This window comes from Mobula hypostoma, chromosome 10, assembly GCF_963921235.1.
Source record: "Mobula hypostoma chromosome 10, sMobHyp1.1, whole genome shotgun sequence".
Lineage (NCBI taxonomy): Eukaryota > Metazoa > Chordata > Chondrichthyes > Myliobatiformes > Myliobatidae > Mobula > Mobula hypostoma.
In genome coordinates, this window is record NC_086106.1 from 14,992,054 (window position 1) to 15,020,032 (window position 27,979).

Here is a 27,979-nt window from a genome sequence, read left to right on the forward strand (position 1 = left end):
AAGTGAAACAACACAAGGCTACACTAGACTATGTAAAACAACATAAAAATGGCACTAGACTACAGACCTACACAGGACTACATAAAATGCACAAAACAGTGCAGGGCAGTACAATAAATAAGAAACAAGACAATAGGCACAGTCGAGGATAAATGACAATATAATGATGTAGATGTCAGTCTAGACTCTGGGTATTAAGGAGTCTGATGGCTTGGGGAAGAAACTGTTGCACAGTCTGGTGGTGACAGCCCGAATGCTTCGGTGCCTTTTGCCAGATGGTAGGAGGGAGAAGAGTTTGTATGAGGGGTGCGTGGGGTCCTTCACAATGCTGCTGGCTTTGCGGGTGCAGTGTGGGGTGTAAATGTCTGTAATGGCGGGAAGAGAGACCCCGATGATCTTCTCAGCTGACCTCACTATCCGCTGCTTTGACATTTGATACTCTATGTATTGTCCACTTGCATTTTGCCATTTGTGCAATTTGTTCTTTTATTTTGCGCGTTGGGTGTTTGACATCTTCTCGAACAAGCTCCATGGTGTATCTTTGTTTTGTGGGCTGCCTGCAGGAGGACCAATCTCAGAACTGTACTCTGTGTACATACTTTGATAATAAATGTACTTTGAATCATTAATTGAACGCTTGAAGTGCTAACGTGCAGAAAGCTTCGGACTGAGAGCAAGGATGTGTGATTAGTTCTCTGTGGTTAGAATGGCTATGTTGGGCCGAAGGGCCTGTTTCCTTGGCGTTTGGCTGTATGAGAGGGGCGTCCAGAAAGGCTGCGGAAGGATTGGTCAGATGAAGCTGAGGGGAAAAACTCAGTGAGATCCAGGGGGTGGGGCAAGATGGTTGCAACTTGGGTGGTGATGAAGCCTGTGAGGCGGGGTGGAGGTTACAGGTTAAGGGGACGGTGGGACTAGAAGGGCTGAAAGCCATGGATGAGGGCGGGAGGAGGATGAGGCAGAGTACCCGACTAGGCAGGTTGTTGGTGCAGACACTGAGTTAGTGGAGATTTCTGAGCGGCCTCCCGCTCCTCCTTCAGGCTCTCGCAAAGCGACAAGAGTGGACAGCGAGAATGGACAGTCGACAGTGGACCCTGAGGCCACAGTTTAAGAATAAGCGGTAGACAATTTAGAACGGAGTTCAGGAAAAACTTTTTCACACAGAGGGTTGTGGTTCTGTGGAATGCTCTGCCTCAGAAGGCAGTGGAGGCCAATTCTCTGGATTCTTTCAAAAAAGAGTTAGATAGAGCTCTTAATGATAGTGGAGTGAAGGGATATGGGGAGAAGGCAGGAAAAGGGTTCTGATTGTGGATGATCAGCCATGATCACAGTGAATGGTGGTGCTGGCTCGAAGGGCTGAATGGCCTACTCCTGCACCTATTGTCTATGGTCTGTTGAGATTCCCTGTGAACATTGCCAATACTGTATCTCGGTACGCAGAGATATGGATGAGCCAGGCAGATGCCGGCCTGGATTGGCACTGGTGCGGGCTGCGTGTTCCAGGCACGAGGGTGCAGCGCTGGTGGCTGCTTTGTTGTGGACACAGGAGCACAGAGGGTGATGGGACGCACTGCGGTAAAGATAAACTCAATGGGCCAGTTGGCCCAGTTCCGCTCCTATGGCTTGTGGGGGTGGCAGGGTGGAGACACGTCTATACAAATGACAAATAGTTTATTTTATTGTCACCAAACAATTGATACTAGAACATACAATCATCACAGCGATATTTGATTCTGCGCTTTGCGCTCCCTGGATTACAAATTGATAGTAAATATTAAAAATTTAAATTATAAATCATAAATAGAAAATAGAAAAGGGAAAGTAAGGTAATGAAAAAAAAGCCCGAGAGGCAGGTCCGGATATTTGGAGGGTACGGCCCAGATCCGGGTCAGGATCCGTTCAGCAGTCTTATCACAGTTGGAAAGAAGCTGTTCCCAAATCTGGCCGTACGAGTCTTCAAGCTCCTGAGCCTTTCCCCGGAGGGAAGAGGGACGAAAAGTGTGTTGGCTGGGTGGGTCATGTCCTTGATTATCCTGGCAGCACGGCTCCGACAGCGTGCGGTGTAAAGTCAGTCCAAGGACAGAAGATTAGTTTGTGTGATGTGCTGGGCCGTGTTCACGATCTTCTGCAGCTTCTTCCGGTCTTGGACAGGACAACTTCCATACCAGGTTGTGATGCACCCTAGAAGAATGCTTTCTACGGTGCATCTATAAAAATTAGTGAGGGTTTTAGGGGACAGGCCAAATTTCTTTAGTTTTCTCAGGAAGTAAAGGCACTGGTGGGCCTTCTTGGCAGTGAACTCTGCTTGGTTGGACCAAGTCAGGTCATTTGTGATATTGACCCCAAGGAACTGAAGCGGGAGGTCATGGTGTCAGAAGTGGTGTCGTGTGTTGGACGGAGGAAACGGACGAGGTCCTCCGTGACTGCTTTGAATCGGTGGACTGGTTAGTATTCCAAGGGCTCGGCAGCTAACCTCGATGAATATGCCTCAGCTGTCACGGACTTTATTTGGAAATGCACAGAGGACTGTGTGTCTTGCAAGACGACCTGGGTATTCCCTAACCGGAAACCTTGGATGAATTATGAGGTCAAGGCCCTTTTAAAGGCTAGAGCTGTGGCTTTTAGGTCAGGGATACCAGTTGCTACACGGAATCCAGGCGTCAACTCCGGAAAGCCATTAAGGGTGCCAAGGGGCAATATCAAGCCAAGTTGGAAGCCCAGGCTAACCAGAGGGATGCCAGTAGACTATGGCAGGGTCTAAATGAGATCACTGGGCGCCAAGAAAAGGCTGGGAATATCAATAACTGTGGCGCTTCTCTTCCTGACGAACTTAACGTATTCTATGCAAGATTTGAACGGAAGAGGAGTGTCCTGCTTCCTCCGGATGAACTGGACCTGGTGGCATCGAGATTCATCACCACCAAGGAGGACGTTAGAAGGGCCTTCCTGAAGATAAATCCAAGGAAGGCGACGGGCCCAGATGGCATCCCAGGATGGGTTCTCCGGGCCTATGCAAGCGAGCTAGCTGGAGTGTTTGCTGACATCTTCAAAGCAGGTGTCAGTGTCAGGCGCTCCTTCCCTCCGCTAGCCTGCAGGTCACCCTTGGGCAAGGTGTAGCACCTGCTTAACCTCCCGATCAGGGCCATGGGAGCAGGAGGTGGACGGTCGTACGAGCAGCCGGTGCAGATCACGAGTCCTGGTTATGTGACCACTGATGCCAGACAGACAATCTCTGAAGAGGATTGATATGGCTGGGGTCACCCATCTTGTAAAGACACTGCCCAGAAGGCGGAAATGGCAAACCACTTCTGCAGAAAAATTTGCCGAGAACAATCATGGTCATGGAAAGACCATAATCACCCACGTCATACATGACACAGCACTTAACAAGTGGACAATGGCATATGGTCTTGTAGGTACAAGCAGAAGAAAGACACACCAGTATTTTTAATCCTTTGGAAGGTTAAGGTTGTTTTGCTCATCTCCAAAGACTCTAACAAGCTTCTATAGATGTACTATTATTAACAGTATCCTGGCAAGTTTCATTGTGGTCTGGTATGACATTTTGAAGGCACAGGGATATTAGAAACCGCAGAGATAATGGGCTCTGCCTAACACATCACAGGCACATCCCTCTCCATAAACCAGTCGGTTCTTGGGCCACCCTACCCAACTCTAATCACTAGTTCAGTACGTGTGTTGGTTATCCGTCGTTTCCGATGATGTTTGTCAGATGCACGGAGAAAAACCTGTGTGGGGGGAGTTTTGTAGTGTAACGGCCATTGCACTGGGGCAGTTCCACTCTCTCTGGGCTTCAAAATCTTAGTCCAATGGTACGAAAAATTGTCTAGACTGGAGACTTCCTTGGTTGCAATTTATATCCATGACTCCTCCTGTGCCTAGTCATGCCCTCCGCTCTGCACGAACCGTTGTAGCACCGCCTTCTTGGCCCGTTGGGTCTTGTAGTTGATCTCATCCTCCCAGTCTGGCAGAAGTGGTTTCGCGTGCTGGGGTAGGCACAACCCGATCTCACTGGGGATCGGAAGTTCACGGCTACCCTCACCTGGTTTAACCTGCCTGTCCAGGGTGTGGCCACTGTTGCAGGCAGTTACGTGGAGCCGGAGGTGAGAGCTGGGTGGCAGGTGGGGACCAAAGGTGAGTGAGCTGCCCCTGGGCGGAGCGTGACAAGCCCACCACCACCAGAGGTGCTACCACTCCCTGGAGACCCCATACATCCCAGTATAGAAACACAATGGCCACTTTGCACTACAATGAGCTTTTATGTGTTCTTTCTTGTAAAACATGTGTATAATTGATTCCTTAGGGCTGTTATAGCCAGAGGTGGTAATGAGGACAAGCCCCCACTACCTATTAAATGCTCCCAATGGTGTGCATCTCAAATAGCCTCTGGCAACCAAGTCCCGCTCTTGGCCTTCACGAGTGGCTTAGCTACTAAGTCTGGCTGAACCATTTCTACTGACAGAAGAAGAGGCAAAGATAGGTTGCTGGCCCCTTAAAGGAAGTCACTTTTGCTCCCACTTTGTCACAATGGTTCTCTCAAGTGATGCTGTGTCTTAGTTTGGAGAAAATTAGAAGTCGAACCTTTAAACCTATGTTTGATTTTGAGAAAAGTTGGGGTTCATTTGCTCGTTATTATCATTTGAGTTAATTGATAGATTTCCTTCGCGATCTAATTGTAAATTTTTGGTATTGTACACTTCTTTTGCTGGCGGTTTGATGTTTACCTTTAGAAGCTTTTGTGTGAAACATGGCTCCAGGGTTGAACACCTAATGGGGTTTTTTTTCTCACTTTTTGTTGCTCAGTAGGATTTTTTTCCTTTTTTTTCATCACCCAAAAATTTTTTCAATCTTTATAATAATGTTTTTTTTTCTTGAGACATTGTGAGTGTTGTTTACTTCGATGTACTCTTGTAAATTTTGGATAATGATGAAAAGATTTGAAAAGAAAAAAAGAAGTCACTTTGGGCAAATGGGGCTCGTCAGCCAAGGTTGGCAACTCATTTAGGAGAAGGAAAACTCCGATCTCAAACCTCCGATGCCTTGCGGCTACACCCACTCATGGGGAAGGCTTTGCGAGAAAGCCCTGAGGGGAAAATCTGGAGCTGGAGTCCCTAAGGCAGTCCTATGTTGAGTTCAATGCTGACCGGCAACTCCTGCGACACCACTTGTGCCAAACTGTGTCGGTCTCTGCCGTTCCTTTGAATTCATCAGCTGCGTGGAAAGGGGGAACCAGCTACATGGGCAACGGCTCACTCTCCACATCATACAGCCCAGACTTGTGTAGACAGCTCAGATGCAACACCCATGGTTGACCCTGATCAACAGAAGGTCTACATGTGTACAATTTATGTTTTTTCAAGTGAATCTTATGCCTGTGATGTGTAGCAAGTGATATTTTCTGTTGCATATGACAGTAAACTCAACTTTGACTCCTCCCTCCACTAATTAACCCATCACAAACCCCTTATGGTGACCCTGGACTCGATCAAGAGCCCAACCCTTCCCAACACATTGTGCCTGAGATAATCTCACCCAACCTCTCTGAGCAACTGATCCATCTAACTGAAGATTTAATTACTGTCCCGATAGTCATAGAGTGATAGAAAAGTACAGCACAGAAGCTGGCCCTTCAGCCCATCTATTCTGTGCAGGACCATTTAAGCTGTCTACTCCCATTCACCTACACCAGGTCCATAGCCCTCCCATTCATGTACCTGTCCAAACCTCTATTAAACATTGAAATCAATCTCGCATACACCACTTGGGCTGGCAATTCATTCCACACTCTCACCACCCTCTGAGTGAAGAAGCTTCCCCTTCATGCTCCCCTTAAACTTCTCACCTTTCACCCTTAACCCAACTTAATTGGGAAAAAGCTTGCTTGCATGTATTCTATCTGTACCCCTCATAGTCGTGTACACCTCAGACAAATCCTGCGTTCCAAAGAATGAAGTCCTAACCTATTCAATCTTTCCTCATAACTCAGGTCCTCCAGATCTGGCAGCATCCTTGTAAATTTTCTCTGTACTCTTTCAACCTCATTTACATATTTCTGGTGGGTAGGTGACCAAACCTGGACTGATAAAACGTCTTGGCCCAAAACCTCCAGTATTTCCCTCCGTAGATGCTGCCTGACCTGCTGTTCCTCCAGCACTCCTTTACTTTCCCCTTCTTCCTCCCTGGCCCAAGCAGCTGCTCCACTCATTTTCCTCTGCACATTTCACAGTAGCAGATAACTTCTCCTGGGTCAGGAGGCATCTGAGGATGAGTTCCAGGGCGACGCAGGACTGAGAACTTCTGCGGGAACTCAGGCCGTGCAGAGACTCCCCGTGCATTGACGGTGCGTCTCCCGGTACCCGGCACGCTGTCTGGGCTGAAGGTTTACGGCACAGCCAGCCCAATGCCCGAGAATGGAAAACCAAAGTGACACAACTGCTGGTAATCTGAAATCGAAACAGAAGGTGCTGATATCTCTCAGCAACTCAGGCAGTGTCTTTGGAGAGAGAAACTTGGGGCCAGAGGCATGATAGAGGGGTGTCCATTTAGAACGGAGATGAGGAGAAATTTCTTTAGCCAGAGAGTGGTGAATCTGTGGAATTCTTTGCCACAGGCAGCTGTGGAGGCCAAGTCACTTTGCATATTAAAGGCAGAGGTTGATAGATTCTTGATTAGTCAGGGCATGAAGGGATACGGGGAGAAGGCAGGAGATTGGGGCTGAGAGGAAAATAGATCAGATGTGATGAAATGGCAGAGCAGACTCGATGGGCCAAATAGCCTAATTCTGCTCCTGTATCTTATGGTCTTACAAACATGAAATCTTAACAGATGCTACCTGACTAGAATCAGAATTGGGTTTTTTATCGCTGACGTATGTCGTGAAATTTGTGTTGTGGCAGCAGTGCAGTGCAAAATATTTTTTAAAAAGTTACTCTGTTACAATAAAAAAATACATAAATAGTGCGAAACTGGAATAGTGTTCATGGACCATCCAGAAATCTGATGGTGGAGGGGAAGGAGCTGTTCCTAAAACATTGTGTGTATCTTCAGCAATGTTCCCTCTGATTTTTAGTAGTCAGTGTGCACTAAAATCTTAAGTTGTGCAATTTTTTTTCCCTGTGACAAGAGTATCTGCACACTGAGTGCACACATGGTACAGTTTATGTAGGTTTACGAAATATTTGACATAAATCTGCACAAAATAACATACATATTTAAGTTACTCAGCTATTTTTTCTCTCTCCTGTCTTTGGCATTTACCCATTCTTTGTAAACTCTATCTAGACTAATAGAACTTCCATCCAATTGATAGCTTTTGATTATCATTAACATATCCAAATGTCATTCACCTAAACGGTTTCTCAGTTTGTTTTTGAGTTGATTCATTAGGCTAAAACCTCGCTCACAGTCCGCACTAGACGCAAGAAAGGTTCCCCCAATGTCCGTCAACTGTGCAAGGTCGCAAAACTGTTCATTTTGAAGTACAAAATGCCACCATTTGAGCAAAGTTTGAAATCAGTTTGGATTTAATTTTTTCTTGCACAGAAAATTTGAAATCATTAAACTAACTATTACAGTATTTTCAGCTAGAAAATCATGATATTTTAGACATAAGGCATTAACTTGTTCATCGCCAAATGTGAAGTCACAATCTGCAATTGGTTAAAAATCAAAAGCTGACCATTCTTGTACCTCATCTTCAGGAAACCTTTGTTCTGAATGAACACAAAGACTATTTATAAAAGTCAACAGCGAACTTGTATCTACTGTGACGTTTTCTTCACGCTGTTGGCTTAGCAAAACTTTAACTTTGTCACTCCACGAAACATTGTCTCCCAGATACTGCTTTCTTATCTTGTTAATTTTGCCTCGCGCAAAATGAAGTGAATCAATTGGTGTCAGGCCACTGTTTTGCAGAATCTTGCACAGTGCAGCCAGTTCATCAAAGACATCACTTAAAACCTGTAAAGCTACTTTGTACGTGATGTTTATCAATTTCTTGTGACAGTATTTAGCCACAGGTTCATTTGACTGATCTTTTTCAGTAAGAACTTAGTAAGCTATCTACAGGACTTGAAACAGATCTTTGTAAACTTTACGATATGAACACTGTCCGCCAAAGATGGCTGCCGCGTGATGCAGCTGTACAAACCAGAACAGGAAAGGTAAGGTGACGTGCATTGTGGTATTTGAAAAACTGACTAACTGGTTAACAGAAGCATTTAGCTAAAAGATTATTTTCAATAAGTATAATTATTAATTACTACATTATTTTAGGTAACTAACCTTTTGAGCGCACATTAATTTCCTTTGTGCGCTGGTTGAAAAATGTGTACACACGCACACACGCACAGCTTAGAGGGAACGTAGGAGACTCTTCGGGCTCCTGTACCTCTTCGCTGATGGGTAGGTATGAGAAGAGGGCACGTCCTGGGTGGTGAGGATCCTTAGTGATGGATGCCTTTTATGGTGGGAGGGCTGTGCCCGTGATGGAGTTAGCTGAGTCTAGAGCCCCTGCGGCCCCTTTCGATCCTGTGCATTGAAGCCCCTGTGCCGGGGGAGATGCAACCAGCCTGAATCCTCTCCACTGTTTTAAAAAAAAACTGCTACAGTCTGTAGGGTGTATCCATCATCTTAAATTTCTATATTTTGGGTTGTACCTTTGCCCAGGCCTGGCAAGTAGTTCCTCCCTCTGTAATTGGCCCTGTCCTTTCCCAGTATTTTCCTAATACAGTATTCCTACCTGTCTCTCTCTTTAACTCCTTGTAGGGCTAAGCAAGTATCTTTAGATGTGTGGTACATTTCACCCATTTTTTTTAAAAATAGAGAAGTGCCCAAGTTATTTCCACACAGAAGTGACGCCTCGCGCTGTAATCCTTTTCCATTTTCAATCTTTTTATTAGTTTTATAAAAATAAACATGATAATGGTACAAAGTTATTGGGAATACATTGTTATAATTAGCAAACAACAGGAATTCTGCAGATGCTGGAAATTCAAGCAACACACATCAAAGTTGCTGGTGAACGCAGCAGGCCAGGCAGCATCTCTAGGAAGAGGTACAGTCGACGTTTCAGGCCGAGACCCTTCGTCAGGACTAACTGAAAGAAGAGCTAGTGAGAGATTTGAAAGTGGGAGGGGGAGAGGGAGATCCAAAATGATAGGAGAAGACAGGAGGGGGAGGGATGGAGCCAAGAGCTGGACAGGTGATAGGCAAGAGGGATATGAGAGGATCATGGGACAGGAGGCCCAGGGAGAAAGAAAGGGGGGGAGAAGTTGGGCAAGGGGTATAGTGAGAGGGACAGAGGGAGAAAAAGGAGAGAAAGAGAAAGAATGTGTGTATATAAATAAATAACGGATGGTGTATGAGGGAGAGGTGGGGCATTACTGGAAGTTAGAGAAGTCAATGTTCATGCCATCAGGTTGGAGGCTACCCAGACGGAATATAAGGTGTTGTTCCTCCAACCTGAGTGTGCCTTCATCTTTACAGAAGAGGAGGCCGTGGATGGACATGTCAGAATGGGAATGGGATGTGGAATTAAAATGCATGGCCACTGGGAGATCCTGCTTTCTCTGGCGAACAGAGTGTAGGTGTTCAGCAAAGCGGTCTCCCAGTCTGCGTCGGGTCTCGCCAATATATAAAAGGCCACATCGGGAACACCGGACGCGGTATATCACCCCAGCCGACTCACAGGTGAAGTGTCGCCTCACCTGGAAGGACTGTTTGGGGCCCTGAATGGTGGTAAGGGAGGAAGTGTAAGGGCATGTGTAGCACTTGTTCCACTTACACGGATAAGTGCCAGGAGGGAGATCAGTGGGGAGGGATGGGGGGGACAAATGGATAAGGGAGTTACGCAGGGAACAATCCCTGCGGAAAGCAGAGAGGGGGGGGGAAAAATGTGCTTAGTGGTGGGATCCTGTTGGAGGTGGCGGAAGTTACGGAGAATAATATGTTGGACCCGGAGGCTGGTGGGGTGGTAGGTGAGGATCTGGGGAACCCTATTCCTAGTGGGGTGGCGGGAGGATGGAGTGAGAGCAGATGTGCATGAAATGGAGATGCGTTTGAGAGCAGAGTTGATAGTGGAGGAAAGGAAGCCCCTTTCTTTAAAAAAGGAGGACATTTCCCTCATCCTGGAATGAAAAGCCTCATCCTGAGAGCAGGTACGGCAGAGACGGAGGAATTGCGAGAAGGGGATAGCATTTTTGCAAGAGACAGGGTGAGAAGAGGAATAGTCCAGATAGCTGTGAGAGTCAGGTTGGACCCGGAGGCTGGTGGGGTGGTGGGTGAGCCTCCAACCTGATGACATGAACATTGACTTCTCTAACTTCTGCTAGTGCCCCACCTCCCCCTCGTACCCCATCCGTTATTTATTTTTATACACACATTCTTTCTCTCACTCTCCTTTTTCTCCCTCTGTCCCTCTGACTATACCCCTTGCCCATCCTCTGGGCTTCCCCCGCTCCCCCTTGTTTTTCTCCCTGGGCCTCCTGTCCCATGATCCTCTCGTATCCCCTTTTGCCTATCACCTGTCCAGCTCTTGGCTCCATCCCTCCCCCTCCTGTCTTCTCCTATCATTTTGGATCTCCCCCTCCCCCCTCCCACTTTCAAATCCCTTACTCACTCTTCCTTCAGTTAGTCCTGACGAAGGGTCTCGGCCCGAAACGTCGACTGTACCTCTTCCTAGAGATGCTGCCTGGCCTGCTGCGTTCACCAGCAACTTTGATGTGTGTTGTTATAATTAGCATAAGTGATTATAAAGCCAGTTGACACTTAAATGATAAAACTCTCAATCCTATAGGATACAAATGAACAATATACAAAAAAGAAAAATATCTAAAAAAAATCATGAAAAAGGAAAAAAAATATATAACCCCCCCCCCAAAAAAAACTAATCTAAACAAAATTAATCAACTAATCCAAAAAAAAAAGACATGGGCTGTTTTGGAACATCGTTTAAAAAAAAGAGAAAGGAGAAAACCTTAGTGTTGACGACTCCGTTCCTCTCAACCAATATTACAAAGAAATAAAATAAGTTTGGAAAGGCGCACTGTAATCCTTTCAGAACCTTTTCTCTCCCCAGGTGAAGCTGCAGCGGGGAGACTGCTCCCTTGAATTCTCGTCCGCCTCCGACGTTGCCGGGCTGTTGAAGCAATTCTTCCGGGAGCTGCCGGAGCCCATCGTCCCGGCCGGATTCCATGGGCCGCTGTGCCAGGCGCAGCAACTGCCGGCGGAAGATGAGCGGAGTGCAGTCACCCTCCTGCTAACCTGCCTGATGCCCATGGCTAACGTGGCCACCATGAAGTATTTCCTCTCCTTCCTCCAGAATGTCGCGGGCAGGTAAGAGACCTTTCGTCGAACTAGGCCGCACCTTGTGGTCTTTGCACTGCAGTAGGGGTGGGCTGCAGGACATCGACGTAGGCTGGGTAATCCCTGCCTCCAAGGATATGGTTGCGTAGCCGTGGAAACACAGGCATCCATTGGCCAAAAATAAATCCTGTTTGGTCTAAGCCAGAAATCCATGTGTTCAAGGCCCAGTCCATTGACTTGATTGTATGCTTGGTGCTGATATCCCTCAAGGAGAGCTTTAGTGTGGCCAGAAATATAAAACTGGGAGCTCCATTGTCTTGTGAGATTACTAGGAAAGTCCCATCACTCTGTTGGGGTCTTCACAACTCAGAAAGTTGGGGGGGGGGGTGGTGAAACTTGGAGATGGGTGAACACGTATAGAAGTGTCACACACAAAATGCTGGAGGAACTCAGCAGACCAGGCAGCATCTATGGAAATGAATAAACAGTCGACATTCAGGGCCAAGACCCATCTTCAGGGCTGAAATGAAAAGGGGAAGACACCAGAATAAAAAGGTGGGGGGGGGGGGAGGGGATGGAGGATGCTAGAAGGTGATAGGTGAAAGGTCAAGGGCTGGAGAAGAAGGAATCTGATAGGAGAGGAGAGTGGACTGAAGGAGGAAGGGAGGTGATAGGCAGGTGCTACTACTGCTACGTCGACTCAGGCCTAGGGGGCCGACATCAGGCACGATGACAGACTCTCCACTTCTCCCTCTCCCTCATCAGTGTGTTCAGTTCATCTACATTAGCCTCGCCGCTGTCTTCTAGGAGCGTGTTGACTATAGTCTTGGGAGGGCGCCCAGGGTTCATCCTCCCGTGCTTGGGCTCCCATATGATGACTAGGCTGGCAGGTAGCTCGGGGTGGCGTAGACAGTGCCCCGCTAGTTGCAGTCTTCTCGCCTCGATTTTAGTGGTGAGCATCGGTAGGTTGTCATAGAGCTCGACGTGCATCATGTGCTGTTGCCAACTCACGCCAAGAGCCATCCGGAGCATTCGTGTATCGCAACCATCTGGAGACTTTCACATCGTCTTGGTGAGCGTCCACGTCTCGCATCCGTACGTGAGAATGGACCCTATGACTGCCATGAAAATCCTCTTTTTTAAGCCCTCTGGTCAGGTTCGACTTCCAGATTTCCTTCATGTCGTTCATAGCCCTCCACGCCAGCGCCTTCCGTATCTTTATCTCCTTCTCCGAACTCATCATTCTTGACCCAAGGTCCTTGTAGTCAAAGACTACACCTAAACTCTAAAAAGACAGAGTACATGGTGTTTAACTGTGACAAAGGTACTCTCAAGACCGTAGAGAATGATACCATTAAGAAAGTCTTTTGACTACAAGTACCTCGGGTCAAGAATAATGATAGGCAGGTGAGAAAGAGGTAAAAGGCCAGAGTGGGGAATAGAAGAAGAGGGAAGGGAAAGGGAATTTTTTTTAAACCAGGAGCAGAACTCTAAATTCATGCCATTAGGTTGGAGGGCTACCCGGACGGAATATAAAGTGTTGCATCTCCTCCCTTTGGAGCAGGAGAGGGTGGCCTCTTGGCACAAGAGGAGGCCATGGACTGACATGTCAGAACAGAAATGGGAATCAGAATTTAAATGTTTTTCCAATGTGGAACGGGCCACATCAGGAGCAGCAGACACAATAAACGACCCCAACAGATTCGCAGGTGAAGAGCTGCCTTACCTGGAAGGACTGTTTAGGGCCCCCCCCCCCACCTTTTTATTCTGGTGTCTGTTTGATTTTTTGAAAGTATCCAGAGACTTGGCCTCCACAGCCTTCTGGGGCAGAGCATTCCACATATCCACCACTCTCTGGGTGAAAAAGTTTTTCCTCAACTCCGTTCTAAACGGCCTACCCCTAATTCTTAAACTGTGGCCTCTGGTTCTGGACTCACCCATCAGCGGGAACATGCTTCCTGCCTGCAGCATGTCCAATCCCTTAATAATCTTATATGTTTCAATAAGATCCCCTCTCAGCCTTCTAAATTTCAGAGTATACAAGCCCAGTCGCTCCAATCTTTCAACATATGACAGCCCTGCCATCCCAGGAATTAACCTCGTGAACCTACGCTGCACTCCCTCAATAGCAAGAATTACACCCCCTTTGGTAGAGGCGTATCTCCACACCCAACTGATGGGATTGTTTAATGACAAACAAGAGAAAACTTGCAGATGCTGGAAATCCAACCATCACACATAAAATGCTGGAGGAACTTGGCAGGCCAGGCAGCATCTAGGAAAAAGAATGCAGGTGACGTTTCAGTCCTGCTGAAGGATACTCTTTTCCATAGATGCTGCCTGGATTGCTTAATGAGTTGGCTTGGACCCATGGCCCAAGTGGCCTCTTTCAATGTCATGAAGACCTAGAATTACTAAATGTTCTGTAGGATTTGTATGTGTGGCTGGCTGTGTTTACACATTTGTTCATTTGTGTGTCTCTGTGTGTCCCTCTCTCTCTGCCTCTCTCTCTCTGTCCATTGTGTCCTGTTCTCACTGTGTCTACATATGGTTGGGACACTCACTAAGAGAGGAAATTTACATATCAACTAGCCGCATCAATGATCTGGTGTACAAAGATTTTGCTACCTGAATTCTTTTGGGTGTATCTTATGGAATTTGGGCTGCTGGTCATGAAAATCTCCATGAAAATTCCCTATCATGCATCATTTTTCTGAAATCGCCCATTTTTTTTGTTTCAATTCATAATTCAAGTCTGACTAGCTGATGCCAAGATTAAGGAAGACATTTTTGTTGGTCCACAATTAAAGAGGTCATCAATGACAGGGAACTTGTAGTGGGACCGGAGAAAATCACATGGAAGGCACTTGAGGGTGCTGTTGAAAATTTTCTTGCTAACTACAGAGCACCAAACTACGTGCAGCTGGTTGACAACATGCTTCAAGGACTCAAAACCATGAAGTGCAACATGTCACTAAAGATTTCTGCATTCCCATTTAGACTTCTCCCCTGCAAATCTTGGCACTGTCAGTGACGAGCATGGAGAAAGGTTTCACCAGGACATTGCGGTCACAGAGAAACTGCATCAGGGCAACTAGAATCCGTCGATGCTGGCTGATTATTGTTGGACACTTCAGCGAGACAGCCTAAGACACTGAGTTCAAATGAAAATCATCAACAAAGCATTCTTAGCTTAGTTGAACTATTGCAAAGAGTCAGCACTGTCATGCAATTAAACCCATTATATTCAATAAAAGTCAAATTCTTGTTTCTCCAAATCCCTATGTGATACAGGTAAACTGAAATGGTATTTGTGTTCAGCTTTAAGTGGTCTATTATAAACAGAAGAAGATTCTGAGGAAGCAATACTTGAAAACATTTGTCTTCTAGTGTTTCTGAGTATTGCTGTTCTGTTCTCGTAGATCCGAAAAGAACAAGATGGGGGTCCACAACCTCGCAGTGGTCTTCGCTCCAAACCTCTTCCAGCTCTTCGATACGAATGGCAAGCTGGCGGGAAGCGTTGAGAAGGCGCTGCCGTTGCTCACCCAGGCCACGGAGATTCTCATCGGCCAAGCTCAGAACATCGGTGAGTCTGATACGTGCGGGGTTCAACCGAATGATTTAAGGATTAAAATGAAAAAGACTCCGGGGATGGTGTGTTCCCTCCGAGGTACTGGGGTCATCGATGCCTCAGAATGGCCGCAGGATTCTGTCTCGAGAGAGAGAGAGGGTGAGCAGCCAGAGGTCATGGTTCATATGGCACCAATGACAACCTGTAAGAAAGGGGGAAGAGGTCCCACACAGTGACTGAAGAGCAGGATCTCCAGTGTAGTCATCTCTGGATTACACCCAGTGCCATGTACTGGTCAGGGCAGGAATAGGATGGTAATACTGAATGAATGAGGGGCTGGTGCAGGGGGAAGGGTTTCCGATTTCTGGATCATTGGGATCTCTTCCAGGGAGCATATGGCCTATCCAAAAAGGATGGGTTGCACCAGAACCCGAGGGGGACCAATATCCCTGCTGACGGGTTTGCTAGAGCTGTTGGAAGAACTGAAATTTGGCATGGGCGGGTTGGGAATTGGAGTGATCAGGCTGACGTGGGGGCAGTTGGTATACAAGTGTGTAGTGAGGCTGTGAGGAAGGACAGGCAGATGACAGGGTAAAATTGCAGTCAGTGGGATGAGTTTAAGTGGTACGTGGGGGAAAAATTAAAAATGGTGATGAATAACGGGACGGGAGGATTTGTATTTGAATGCACACACTATATAGAATTAGATAGATGATCTTCTAATGCAGTTGGAGATTGGCAGGTATGACGTTGTGAGCATCATTGGGTTGTGGCTGAAAGAAGATCAGAGTTGAGCTTAATAGTATCAAAGGACAGGCAGGTAGGCAGAGGGGGTAGGTTTGGCCTTGTCAAAAAATGAAATCAAATCCTTAGAAAGAGGTGACATAGGATTAGGATTAAGGAACTGCAAAAGTCAAAAGACCTTGATGAGAACTATATACAGGCCTCTGAACAGTAGCCAGGGTGTGGGAGATAAATTACAATGGGAAATAGAGAAGGCATGTCTAAAGGACAATGTTACAACAGTCAAGAAGGGGATGTCGATATGCAGGTAGATTGGGGAAAACCTACTAGAAGGTAGAGGGTAAAATGAATGTAGTGACATGCAAGACAACTACATCTTGGGAGAAGCAACACACACAAAATGCTGGAGGAAATCAGCAGGCCAAGGCAGCATCTATGGGAAAGAGTACAGTCGACGTTTCGAGCCGAGACACTTCAGTAGGGCTTCGGAGAAGATCTGTTTTCCAGCAAGACCATGACCCCAAGCATGAAGCCAAAGCTGCACAGGAATGGTTTAAAAACAGCAAAGTTAATGGCCTGGAATGGCCAAGTCAGAGTCCAGTTGAGAATTTGTGGCTGAACTTGAAATAGGCTGTTCACTCACGATCTCCATGCAATCTGACAGAACTTGAGCAGTTTTGTAAAGAAGAATGGGGAAAAATTGCAGTGTCCAGATATGAGAAGCTTATAGAGACCTGTCCACACAGATTCAAGGCTGTAATTGCTGCCAATGGTGCATCTACTAAATACTGACTTGAAGGAGGGTGAATACTTATGCAATCAATTATTTTGTGTTTTATATTTGTAACTAATTTAGGTCACTTTGTAGAGATCTGCTTTCACTTTGACACGAAAGAGTCTTTTTCTGTTGATTAGTGTCAAAAAAGTCATATTAAATCCACTGTGATACAATGTTGTAAAATGTCCAAGGGGGAGGGGGTGAATACTTTTTATAGGCACTGTATGCAGGTGACATATAAAGTTAATAATTATATTTTTAAAAATGTATATCTTTATAAACAAGAGAAAATCGGCACTTGCTGGAAATCCAAGCAACACACACAAAATGCTGGAGGAACTCAGCAGGCCAGGCAGCATCTATGGAAAAGAGTCAACAGTCAAATTTTCGGGCTGAGATCCTTCATCAGAACTATTCAATGAAGGGTCTCAGCCAGGAACGTCGACTGTTTACTCTTTTCCATAGATGCTGCCTGGCCTGCTGAGTTCCTTCAGCATTGTGTGTGTGTGTGTTTTCATTTCTGAAGGATGTGTTGGTTAAGGTGCACTTGTTGTGACTAGAGATCAAATTGGGCAGGGAGCTCACAAGTTGTGACCTTCAGACTTGGTTATTCCTCTGAATGTTTGTAAGAGCAGCCCAGAGCGTACTGGGTGGAGTTATTTCAGTGTTGTTTGCCATTGGTTAATGTGTTTTCATCTTACCCATTCTTCCCTCCCTTTGAGATGCTGAGGCAGGGAGCAACGTGCACTTTTCTTTCTGGCCAAGGTGGTTTTTGGTTTCAAGCTGAGCTGCCGAATCATTAGCAGGAGAATGCTGGCCTCCAGTTGCAGAGGGATGAATTTCCAGCTGGCTCTCGGCAGAGTGGTTGGTGGTGGAGCCGTTAAATTCAGAGATGTTTGTGTTCTGGGGCTGGGAACAGACAGCCACATCATCGGGGGTTGGGAAGCAAGAATAACTGCCTTAACATGGAGGCGTAGTTTGTGTGTGCACTCTGCATGCTGGTGGCCAGGAGAGTAGTTAAACTCTGCATTGGTGTCTTTGGTGATCACTGCCGTGCTTTAACTGTGCACTGGTGTGGTCGGTGATCACAGTGGTTTAACTGTGCACTGGTGTGGTCGGTGATCACAGTGGTTTAACTGTGCACTGGTGTGGTCGGTGATCACAGTGGTTTAACTGTGCACTGGTGTGGTCGGTGATCACAGTGGTTTAACTGTGCACTGGTGTGGTCGGTGATCACAGTGGTTTAACTGTGCACTGGTGATCACCAGCCTGGTTTAGCTATGGGCTTTTGTCGTCAGTGATCACAAGCCGTGGTTTACCTGTGCACTAGTACACCTGACAGTTTTATTAATGTGCAATAATGTGATCCTGTTTTCCCATCAATCCATACAAAGTGCTGGAGGAACTCAGTAGGCCAGGTGGCATCTATGGGGAGGGGGGGGGCGGGGACAAGTACAGCCGACGTTTTCAAGCCAAAACCCTTCGGCAGGACTGGAGAAAAGAACTTTTCCACAGGCGCTGCCCGGCCTGCCAAGTTCCTCTGGCATTTTGTGTGTGTTTCTCGGATTTCCAGCATCTGCAGGTTTTCTCTTGTCTCTGTTTTCCCGTCAGATAACTTTCTGGGCTCAGTAGGACTGGATGTTGGCTGCAAATCATTTTGCTCCGCCCTCACCACACAAGTGGAAGGTCAGGAGCCCGTGTCCCCTTTGAAAGGCCTGAGCCCAAACTCCGTGTTGGAGCTATCTCGACAGTTGTACCCATTTGTGGGTGAGCTGTGCAAGAAAAGATCAGCCTGTCCTGTCAAATGGTCGTAGAAAAGTCTGGGACCATTGAAGATGTTCAGAGTCCATTTATTTCTCCTGCTTTCCCCTCCCCTCCCCCTGCCGTTTAGGTCACCTCCCACCATCAGTGTTGAGCAAGCTGCCCTCCCTGGATACAGAAGCTGGTTTCATGACCACTGGTGACCCAGACGGACGGAAGCTCTCGGCGAAGCAGAGGAAACGGCTGCGGCGAAGTGTCGGAGGTCAGCATCTGTGTCGGAGGGCGGGAGGTCAAATGGTGGGTGTCAGAGACTGGAGGTCAGTGTGTCTAGCAAGGCAGATGGCTGCTGCTTCCATATTGTCGTGACTGGCTGGGCGTCTCCATGAGAAGTCAAAAGCTGGTTATTTATACCAAGGTGTCTCCATGGCGACCATTCCCCGCCATTCAGGGCCAGGCCGGCCTTTGGCTTAGAAATTAGTTCAGGAGGAGGCCTCTTTTCAAGCAAGGTCCACCAGTGAGATCACAGCTGATCGTGATCAGGTTTTGCGACTGGTACTTCTGCACCCTGAGTCCACCTGGACGAATTTCCCATTTATACCAAACCTAAACTTAATCACCCTGTCAATCAAAATCAAATCAAATTCCGGTTATCATTCAACTGTACATGAATGGGTCCAAGGTGCACTGCACAATCAAGATTGAGAGCACACGTACGGTCTCACAAATATGTAGCCCAAGTCCCTGAGTGATATGCCCTGCAAATTGATGGTGCAGTTCCCGGCAGTCCACAGATGAACACATGCACGCAATCCAGCTTGTCATTCCACTAATCGGACACTGGAGGGCAGCACCAACAGGCGAGTCCGGCCCCCAACCGAGCATGAATGCCATGCTACAACATTTGTGGCATCTCCTCTCCTGGGCTGCAGCAACAGGCAAGTCTGCGGCATGAGGCCTAGTCTGTGCTAGAACTGATGCCACACCGCTCCCCTGCCATTTGTCATGCCACCAAACAGGCCCGGGGCATCTCGCATTATCAGTGTCCAACAGGGTCTCATGGTTGTAAGAGACACATCCGAGGCAATCACCCGCCATTACTCTGCACGCTGCCTTGGCGCACCAACTCTGACGCCTTCGTGTGGCAGGCAGCAACGTGGTCTGCACCAAGTCCAGCTGCTCCACCAGCCAGCAGCTCACTGACCCGCAGTACCCGAAATTCTTGGAGTCCAGCATTGTCCTGTGATCGTAAAAAAAAATTTTTAAAGAAAAAGAAAAAACACGTTTGGTTGTCCCTCGAGAGGCCACTGCATCCGAGCACGCCACCACCACATCGGAAGTAGGAGTATTCTCATCGACTCCCCCTAATTTCTGCCCGTCCTACACACCGCTGCCTTTAACCCGAGGGACGTTGAAGGAAGTTGGAGCACCCGGGGATACCTGCTCCTTCACGACATAAAATTCCACACAGGCAGTGCCAGAGGTCAGGATTGAACTTGGGCCCCTGTAACTGGGACCAGATGTGCGTCCCACCACTTGTCTTCCACTGCGCACCACTGGAGATCTGATCACCAAGCACACCACTCTGTTGGAGTGGCAGGTGCTGAGGCCCGGTCGAGTGGGATTCTGCATCGAGGCCTAGTGATTGGATAACAGTGCTTCAATGCCTCAGTGGTTCCATTTAATATCAGAGAATGTACTCAATATACAACCTGAAACTCTTACTCTCTGCAGATAAGAGAGTAAGAGTTTCAGGTTGTATATTGAATACAGGAGAAAAACCCCTAAGAGTGAATTACAGAAAAATGTAACAACTCCAAAGCCTCTCTCCCCCTCCCATGCACTAGTAGCAAAAGCATCAATCCTCCCCCTCCCACTCCCCACTCTTATTCCAGCAGAAAGCAACAGCAAAGCACCCAAAGAGAGACCATGGTCTACAGTCCATTGAAATCCACTGTTCACCCAACCATTCATCATGTCTCCCAGCCTCCGAGCCCCCCAGCCTCCGAGCCCCCCAGCCTCCGAGCCCCCCAGCCCCCCTTTCCACGGAAAGAGGGGAGATGATCAGAGATCCTTGCTAGATCAGTGTGATAATCTGAGGCTTGGGTTTTAAGGAATATCATGTAGGGTGAGAGAAGGGGGAGGTAGAAACATCATCAAGGAAGGGTCTCCAGGTCTTGGGGTCTAGGTAGCAAAGGAGTCCCTGCTTGAAGGACACCATAAGTCTAATTCCAGAAGTTAGGAGAGGAGAGATTTGGATTTATTACGTTAGTGAATGAAGTATTAAACCAAAACACAGAAAACTTGAGCAACACACACAAAATGCTGGAGAAACTCGGCAGGTCAGGCAGCGTCTATGAAAACGTGCTCACCCCATCTTCCCACCGTCTTAACAGTAATAAAGTTCCTCTTGTCCTTACCTACAGTACCATCCCATCAGCCTCAGCATCCAACTCATTATCCTCTGCAACTTCCGTCGTTTCTAAAAGGATCCCACCACTAAACGTATCTTCATCACTCTCCAACCCCCCCCCCCACAGTTTTCCACAGGGATCGCTCCCTCTGCGATCCGCTTGTCCGTTTTGTCCCTCCGCACTAATCTCCCTCCCACCATTTATCCCAGCAGCCTAGGTGCAACACCAGCCCATACCCACCTCCTCCCTCACCGCCATTCAGGGCCCCAGGCTTCACCTGCGAATCTGCTGCGGTCACCTGTTGTGTCCAGGGCTCCCAATGTAGCCTCCTGTAAGTGAGACCCATCGCCAATTGGGAGACTGCTTCGTTGAGCACCTTCACTCCACCGTCCAAATGTGGAACGCCCCGGTGGCCAAACGTTTTAATTCTGATTCCCGTTCCTGTTCCAACATGTCGGTCTGTGGCCCCTTGTGCCAAGATGAGGCCACCCTCAGGGTGAGGGAGCAACACCTTGTATTCCGTCTGGGTAGCCCCCCAACCTGATGGCATGAATATTGATTTCTCCTTCCGGTAGGCAAATTTTTCTCCCTCCCCCACCTTCCCCCATTCCCCACTCTAATATTTTACCTCTTCTCACCTGTCTGTTACTTCCTCATGGGTCCTCTCCTGTCACCCTTTCGCCTATGGTCCACTCTCCTCCCCTATCAGGTTCCTTCCTCTCTAATCCTTGACCTTTCCCACCCACCTGGCTTCACCTATCACCTTCCAGCTAGCCTCCTTCCCCAACTCCAACATTTTTATCCTGGTATCTTCCCCCTTTCTTCCCAGTCCTGAAGAAGGGTCTCAGCCCAAAATGCCGACTACCTATTCACTTCCACAGATGCTGCCTGACCTGCTGAGTTCTTCCAGCATTTTTGTGTGTGTTGCTTTGGATTTCCAGCATCTGCAGACTTTCTCATGTTATAGAAAACTTGATATTCTTTTCACTATCCTGTTGACCTTTGACATCCTGCATTTGACGTATCCAGCTCCCAAGTCTCACACCAGGGAGGAAGGTAACACTTAATGCAATCCATTCAATTGAAAAAGTAACTGATCACAATTAAAAAGTTTTTATTTATTTTTGATTTCTATTTAATTTGGGATGTTTTATAGATAGGTTATTACTATAAAAACCTGTAGAAATTATTGTTATTAACTTAATTCAATTCGAACGGTTTCTTTGGTTAGTAGAGGCCATTAGTCGAGCTCAAAGCCACTAAGATGTTGAAAGGCCGTTAGGATGCCACAGAGAAGGTCCTTGGAACCTAGCTCCTGAGGTCTGGTCCTTGACTGTGTATCGCTTACCCCTTGGCAGGAGTACTCCAGGAGCAGGATGCGAAAAATGGGTGAGGCTCTGGGAAGGTGAGGAAGGCCGGATGCATGGTGGCCTGGCCCATGGTGTGAGCTGGGAGGTGGGCAGCTGAGGAAATTGTTGGCAATGGTGGTGCAACTTCATCCTTGTGCCCCTGTACCACTGAGATGCCCTCCTTTGTGGGCCACTGATGCCATGTACTGGGCAAAAGGACCTTTTTTTTATTGGGTAGCTTTACTCTCCATTCTGCCCTGATGTGAGCCGGACCTAATCAGGAGTAGTTCAAAGGGATATCAGTCATTTAAAGTTAATACACAGTTTAAAGTAAATTGATCAAGTTTTTCTAACTAACTTGGATGGTGTCAGGTACCTTTCGCTAGGTCTTAAACTAAAGAACCAAAAACTGAGCGGATCTGTTCAAAGACATGTTTGTTGATTGGAAGGAGAAACAACTTGCAGGCTGCTTCTGATATACAGCTCACAAAGTTTGTTTTTTTTAATACAAATTTTCAAACTCTGGCTGTTACCTGTTCTGGAGATCTACTCCTCCACTACAATACAGCTGCAGTACCCAAGGCCAGCAGTATATCATTCTCCCATTAGATGCACAATGAACAATGATCAGGACGTTAAATGCCTCTTGACATATACATACCTAGCTTATAACAAAGCACTCTGGGATTATACAGGTTCCATTTTGTCACATTACAAGATTAAATGCACAAAAATCTCAAAGCTTTAAATATATTTCCATAATGGACTCAGTGTCTACCTCAATGTGACCTTCTCGTCGATCTGTACTATATTTGCTCTGTAACTGTAACAGTTTATGCTGCATTCTGGGGCCATAGAGCACTACAGCACAGAAACAGGCCCCTCAGCTCATCTACTCCATGTCAAAATTATTTTATTATTTAGTCCCATTGACCCACTGTAGCCCTCCATACCCCTCCTGTCTATGTCCTTGTTCAACATTTAAGACAAATTTGGACATGCATGCACCACTTCCGCTGGCAGCCTGTTCCACAGTCTCACCACCCTCTGAGTGAAGAAGATTCCCCTTCAGGTTCCTATTAAGTTCTCTTATTGTTTCACCTTGGACTACCTCAATGCACTGTTAATTATGAAATGATCTGTATGGGCAGTATACAAGACAAGGTTTTTCACTGTGTCTCAGCATATGCGACAAATATAAACCAATTTACCAACTTAAATTAAAAGTATTAAGATTTCCAAACACGAATGAGCAAGTTATGCCCAGACACTGTGGGAAGTTTCCACTGAGGATCAGTCTATTGCAGTGAGCTTTCCATCGAGGCTATAGTGCACAGAGGCCGAGGGGTTTTATAGTGGCTGGAGGCTCAATGTTCAAGGTAAATATTTTATCCAAGTAAATATATGTCACCGTATACAACCCTGAGATTCATTGCCTCAGTAAATCTATAGAGTAATATAGAGAATCAAGGAAAGACCACACCGATTTGGATGTTTAGCCAGTCTGCAAAAGGCAACAAGCTGTGCAAATACAAAAGGAAATAATAATAATAAATAAATGAGCAATAAATATTGCGAGCACAAGATAAAAAGTCCTTGAGAATGTGTCCATAGGTTGTGGGAACAATTCATTGATGGGGTGAGTGAAGGTGAGTGAAGTTATCGCCTTTGGTTCACGAGCTGATGGTTGAGGGGTAATAACTGCTCCTGAACCTGTTGGTGTGAGTCCTGAGGCTCCTGTACCTTCTTCCTGATGGCAACAGTGAGAAGAGAGCATGTCCTGGGTGGTGGGGGTCCCTGATGATGGATGCTGCTTTCCTGTGACAGCATTTCACATTGATGTGCTCAATGGTGGGGAAGGGATTTAACCTGAGGACTCTGCTTTCCCCCCCAGTTATTGTCAGTGGAGCACTGAGCAGACTGAAGACTTCAATCACTCTGCAGCCGAACAGGTACACAGGTACGTTGCGTCTTTGGTGATCCCTCACTGTCCAGTCGATCTCTTCCTGTTGTACCTGGGCTCCAAAGGGAACACTGTTCCCTAGATCCTATATTTCCCTGTCTGCCCCCATCACAGCATGCTCACAGCATGCTCCCCGCCTGCTCCAAATCATGTAAGGACTCATGAAGTTGGAAATTCAGTTCAAACCAGCCGACCCCATTCTCGAGCTGCTACTCAGCTACGGTAAAACTCCAGCACACTTGAGATATTGGTGGTGTTCGATTAGAACAGTGGTCCCCAACCTCCGGGCTGCGGACCGATACATTGCCGCGAAGAATGCAGCGGTGCAGCAGTAACCGGAACGCACCCAGCACATCTTTAAGAAAAAAGCCGAAATAAACAAGCTAATTGATTAGGTGCCGCCCGGCACGTAAATGTTGGCCCAGATCAGAGGCGGCGCAATCGGCAATCGCCTCTGATCTGGGCCGACATTTAGAGGCCGGGCAGCACCTAATTAATTAGCTTGTTTATTTCGGCTTTTTTCTTAAAGATGTGCTGGGTGTGTTCTGGCTACCACTGCATTCTTCGCGGCAATGTATCGGTCCGCGGCCCGGAGGTTGGGGACCACTGGATTAGAAGACTGTTGGATATAATTTCTACTCATAAACACAGCTTGAATTGACTTTTTTTCTGATGTGCTTCATTATACATATTCCAGTTGAAGCAGGTACGTGTCAATAGAGCATGGGAACTGAGTGAAAAAGGGAGTTCGGCAAATGTCACCGAGTGAGCCAGAGGCTAAGTGGCTAGAGTTTCTGAATAGTTGGAGCACAGATTATTGGAGTTCTACCGTAGGGAGCCATGCATCTGTTCTCTAACTGCATTGTATGGAGTGTTGTGCATTTATTATGGTAATCCAGTCACACGAGTTGGGGGGGTGGGGCGTGGTAAAAGCAAAGGGAATAAGTCACGTATTCACGCTTTGTTCTAGGCTGATTGTAGTAGATTGGGACTGGCGGATGTCGTACCTTTTGCTGATCGCTCAATTGTGCTTAGCTTATACCTGGGTTGTACTTAAGTTCACAGCTTCAAGATGGTATGTTTGCACATTGCTAATAAAGGATTTGACCTTTGGAGCGATCATTACAGGAGGTGGGGGGGGGCGCATCATGCAGGTATAGCAACTCCATTCTTTTGGTTTGGCTTGGTTTTGCTGGGGCACCGTGTTTGCCTTGTGCCAAGGATAATTTCCCCCTTCACCCCCTTCAATTTTCAGATACAGCTTTGCACTTCAATATGGCTGATGCTCAGCTCTGGCCTCCCGTTGTCAGGGTGAGATGCCACTTGCTTGTTTATCAATCCTATTCCTTTCCCGCTGTCTTACCGTCATCGTGTGTGGTTGTTTCTTCTTTTCCTGGAGTGGGAGACTGTCTAATGTCCTTGACCACCAGAAACGACCAGGAATTAGCTCGAGGGATGGGGGGGTGAACACAAGGTCGTGACCTAACTGGAGGTCATGTTGAGATTGTTGTCAAGTGCATGGTTACAGTACAGGAGTAATGAACAACTTCCATGTACTGTAATAGTACACAGATACATAGATTCAGACAATCAGTATACAGAATATCAAGGATCAACTTTATTCCATAAGACATAGGAGCAGAATTAGGCCATTTGGCCCATCGAGTCTGCTTTGCCATTCAATCATGGCTGATCCTTTTCTCCCCTCCTCAGCCCCACTGCCCGGCCCTCTCCCTGAAACTTTTTGATGCCACGTCCAATCAAGAACTTATCAAGCTCTACCTTAAATACACCCAATGATCTGGCCTCCACAGCTGCCTGTGGTAACAAACTCCACAGATTCACCAACCCTCTGGCTAAAGAAATTTCCCTGCATCTCTGTTTCGAAAGGGCGCCCCTCTATCCTGAGCCTGTGCCCTCTTGTCCTAGACTCCCCCATCATGGGAAACATCCTTTCCACATCTGTGTCTCGGCCTTTCAATATTCAAAACATTTCAATGAGATTCCTCCCTCATCCTTTTAAATTCTAGCAAGTACAGACCTGGAGCCATCAAACATTCCTCATATGGTAACCCTTTCATTCCTGGAATCATCCTTGTGAACCTCCTCTGAACCCCCTCCAATGGCAACACATCTTTTCTAAAATAAGCCCCAAACTGTTCACAATACTCAAGGTGAGGCCTCACCAGTGCCTTATAAAGCCTCAGCATCACATCCCTGCTCTTGTATTCTAGACCTCTTGAAATGAATGCTAACATTGCATTTGCCTTCCTCACCACCAACTCAGTCTGCTAGTTAACCTTTGGGTCGTTCTGCACAAGGACTCCCAAGTTCCTTTGCATCTCAGATTTTTGGATTTTCTGTTAGTTTAGAAAAAAGTCTACACATTTATTTCTACTACCAAAGTGCATGACCATGCATTTTCCAACATCGTATTTCATTTGCCACTTTTCTTGCCCATTCTCCTAATCTGTCTAAGTCCTTCTGCAGCCTACCTGTTTCCTCAACACTACCTGCCCCTCCATCAATCTTCGTATCATCTGCAAGCTTGGCATCAAATCCATCTACTTCATCATCTAAGTTATTGATATACAGCATAAAAAGAAGTGGTCCCAACACCGCCGTCCGCAGAACACCACTAGTCACTGGCAGCCAACCAGAAAAGGATCCTTTTATTCCCATTCCTTCTGAATGAATTTACCAGATACATTCAGTGGCCACTTCATTAAATACACCTATAAACCTCGTTAATACAGATATCTAATCAGTCATGTGGCAGCAACTCAATGCATAAAAGCATGTGGACATGCTCAAGAGGTTCAGTTGTTGTTCAGACTAAACATCAGAATGGGGAAGAAATGTGATCTAAGTGACATTGTTGGTACCAGATGGGGTGGTTTGAGTATCTCAGAAACTGCTGATCACCTGGGATTTTCGCACACAGCAGTCTCTAGAGTTTAGAGAGAATGGTGCAAAAAAAAAACCAAAAAAAAATCTGGTGAGCAGCAGGTCAGAGGGCAAAATTGCATTGTTAATGAAAGAAGTCAGAGGAGAATGGCTGGACTGGTTCAAGCTGACAGGAGGGTGACAGTAATTCAAATAACAACACGTTACAACAGTGGTGTGCAGAAGAGCATCTCTGAATGCACAACATGTCGAACCTTGAAGTAGTGGGGCCACAGCGACAGAAGATCTAGACCTTGCACTCAGTGACTATTTTATTAAGTACAGGAGGTACCTAATAATGTGGCCACTGTGTGTACGTTTACACATATGAAGCCACCTTTGGTTTCGTTGGCTGCGTAAGTCTAGGGAAGACGACCTCTGGCCCCGCCAAACTCACGAGATTGAGGTGTGCTTGATCCCACCCCAAACCTCGATTTGTGTGGATGCTGTGTCATTGGCTACCCATTACAAATTAATGCCACGAGATAACAGACAATACACTGCATACGGTTAAAGGAATTATATTTGTGAATCTTAAATAAAGGGTTAGTAAAGAATAACAAAAAGAAAAGGGTCCCTTCTAATTAAACAGTCCAATGTGCACAAGTTGGAGTTCATGTTGAACTTCTCTGCCACTCACGTGCTGGGTCCTCAGTCAACATGAAAGCACACATAACTTTCCGAACGTTGCTCACAGTCCATCTCGAACAAGCAGGTCTCCCACCGGATCGCACGCTATGACCAGTTCTCCCCAGCTACTTCTCTCTTCATCTCCACTCGAACAAAAACCCCAAGCCCAACCTTATTGTCCCTCACCAAGAAAAATCTCCCGCTAATTGGATGGCACACATTCCACATCACCCCTTATCTTCAACAATGACCCAAGTGGGCTGAAAGCAGAACAAACTGCTCTTACAGAGCTGCTAAATGAAATTCCTACAGCGAACCAGGAAAGACGTGAATCAGGGTTTTACACATATTACGAACTTGCTGTGGTGGGTTAGTGTGTCATGCAATAAAAAACCATTCAACAATTGTAAAGAATGAAGAAGTATATAAAATTAGAGTTTAGAGTGCAGGTTGGAATATAATGTACATAAATCCGTATGTACCAGCATGTATTTGCAATGTAAG

The 27,979-nt window shown here is 46.7% G+C and overlaps 1 protein-coding gene across 3 annotated transcripts in view; it reads left to right on the forward strand.

The window, feature by feature from the left end:
- LOC134352665 (uncharacterized) overlaps positions 1-27,979 on the forward strand; it is a 104,665-nt gene that overhangs the window by 40,385 nt on the left and 36,301 nt on the right. For all 3 annotated transcript variants that reach the window (XM_063060019.1, XM_063060020.1, XM_063060021.1), the window contains exons 4-7: positions 11,096-11,352; positions 14,745-14,908; positions 18,307-18,438; positions 23,831-23,896. In XM_063060019.1, coding sequence (XP_062916089.1) covers positions 11,096-11,352; positions 14,745-14,908; positions 18,307-18,438; positions 23,831-23,896 — 619 coding nt within the window. The remainder of the gene's footprint in view (positions 1-11,095; positions 11,353-14,744; positions 14,909-18,306; positions 18,439-23,830; positions 23,897-27,979) is intronic.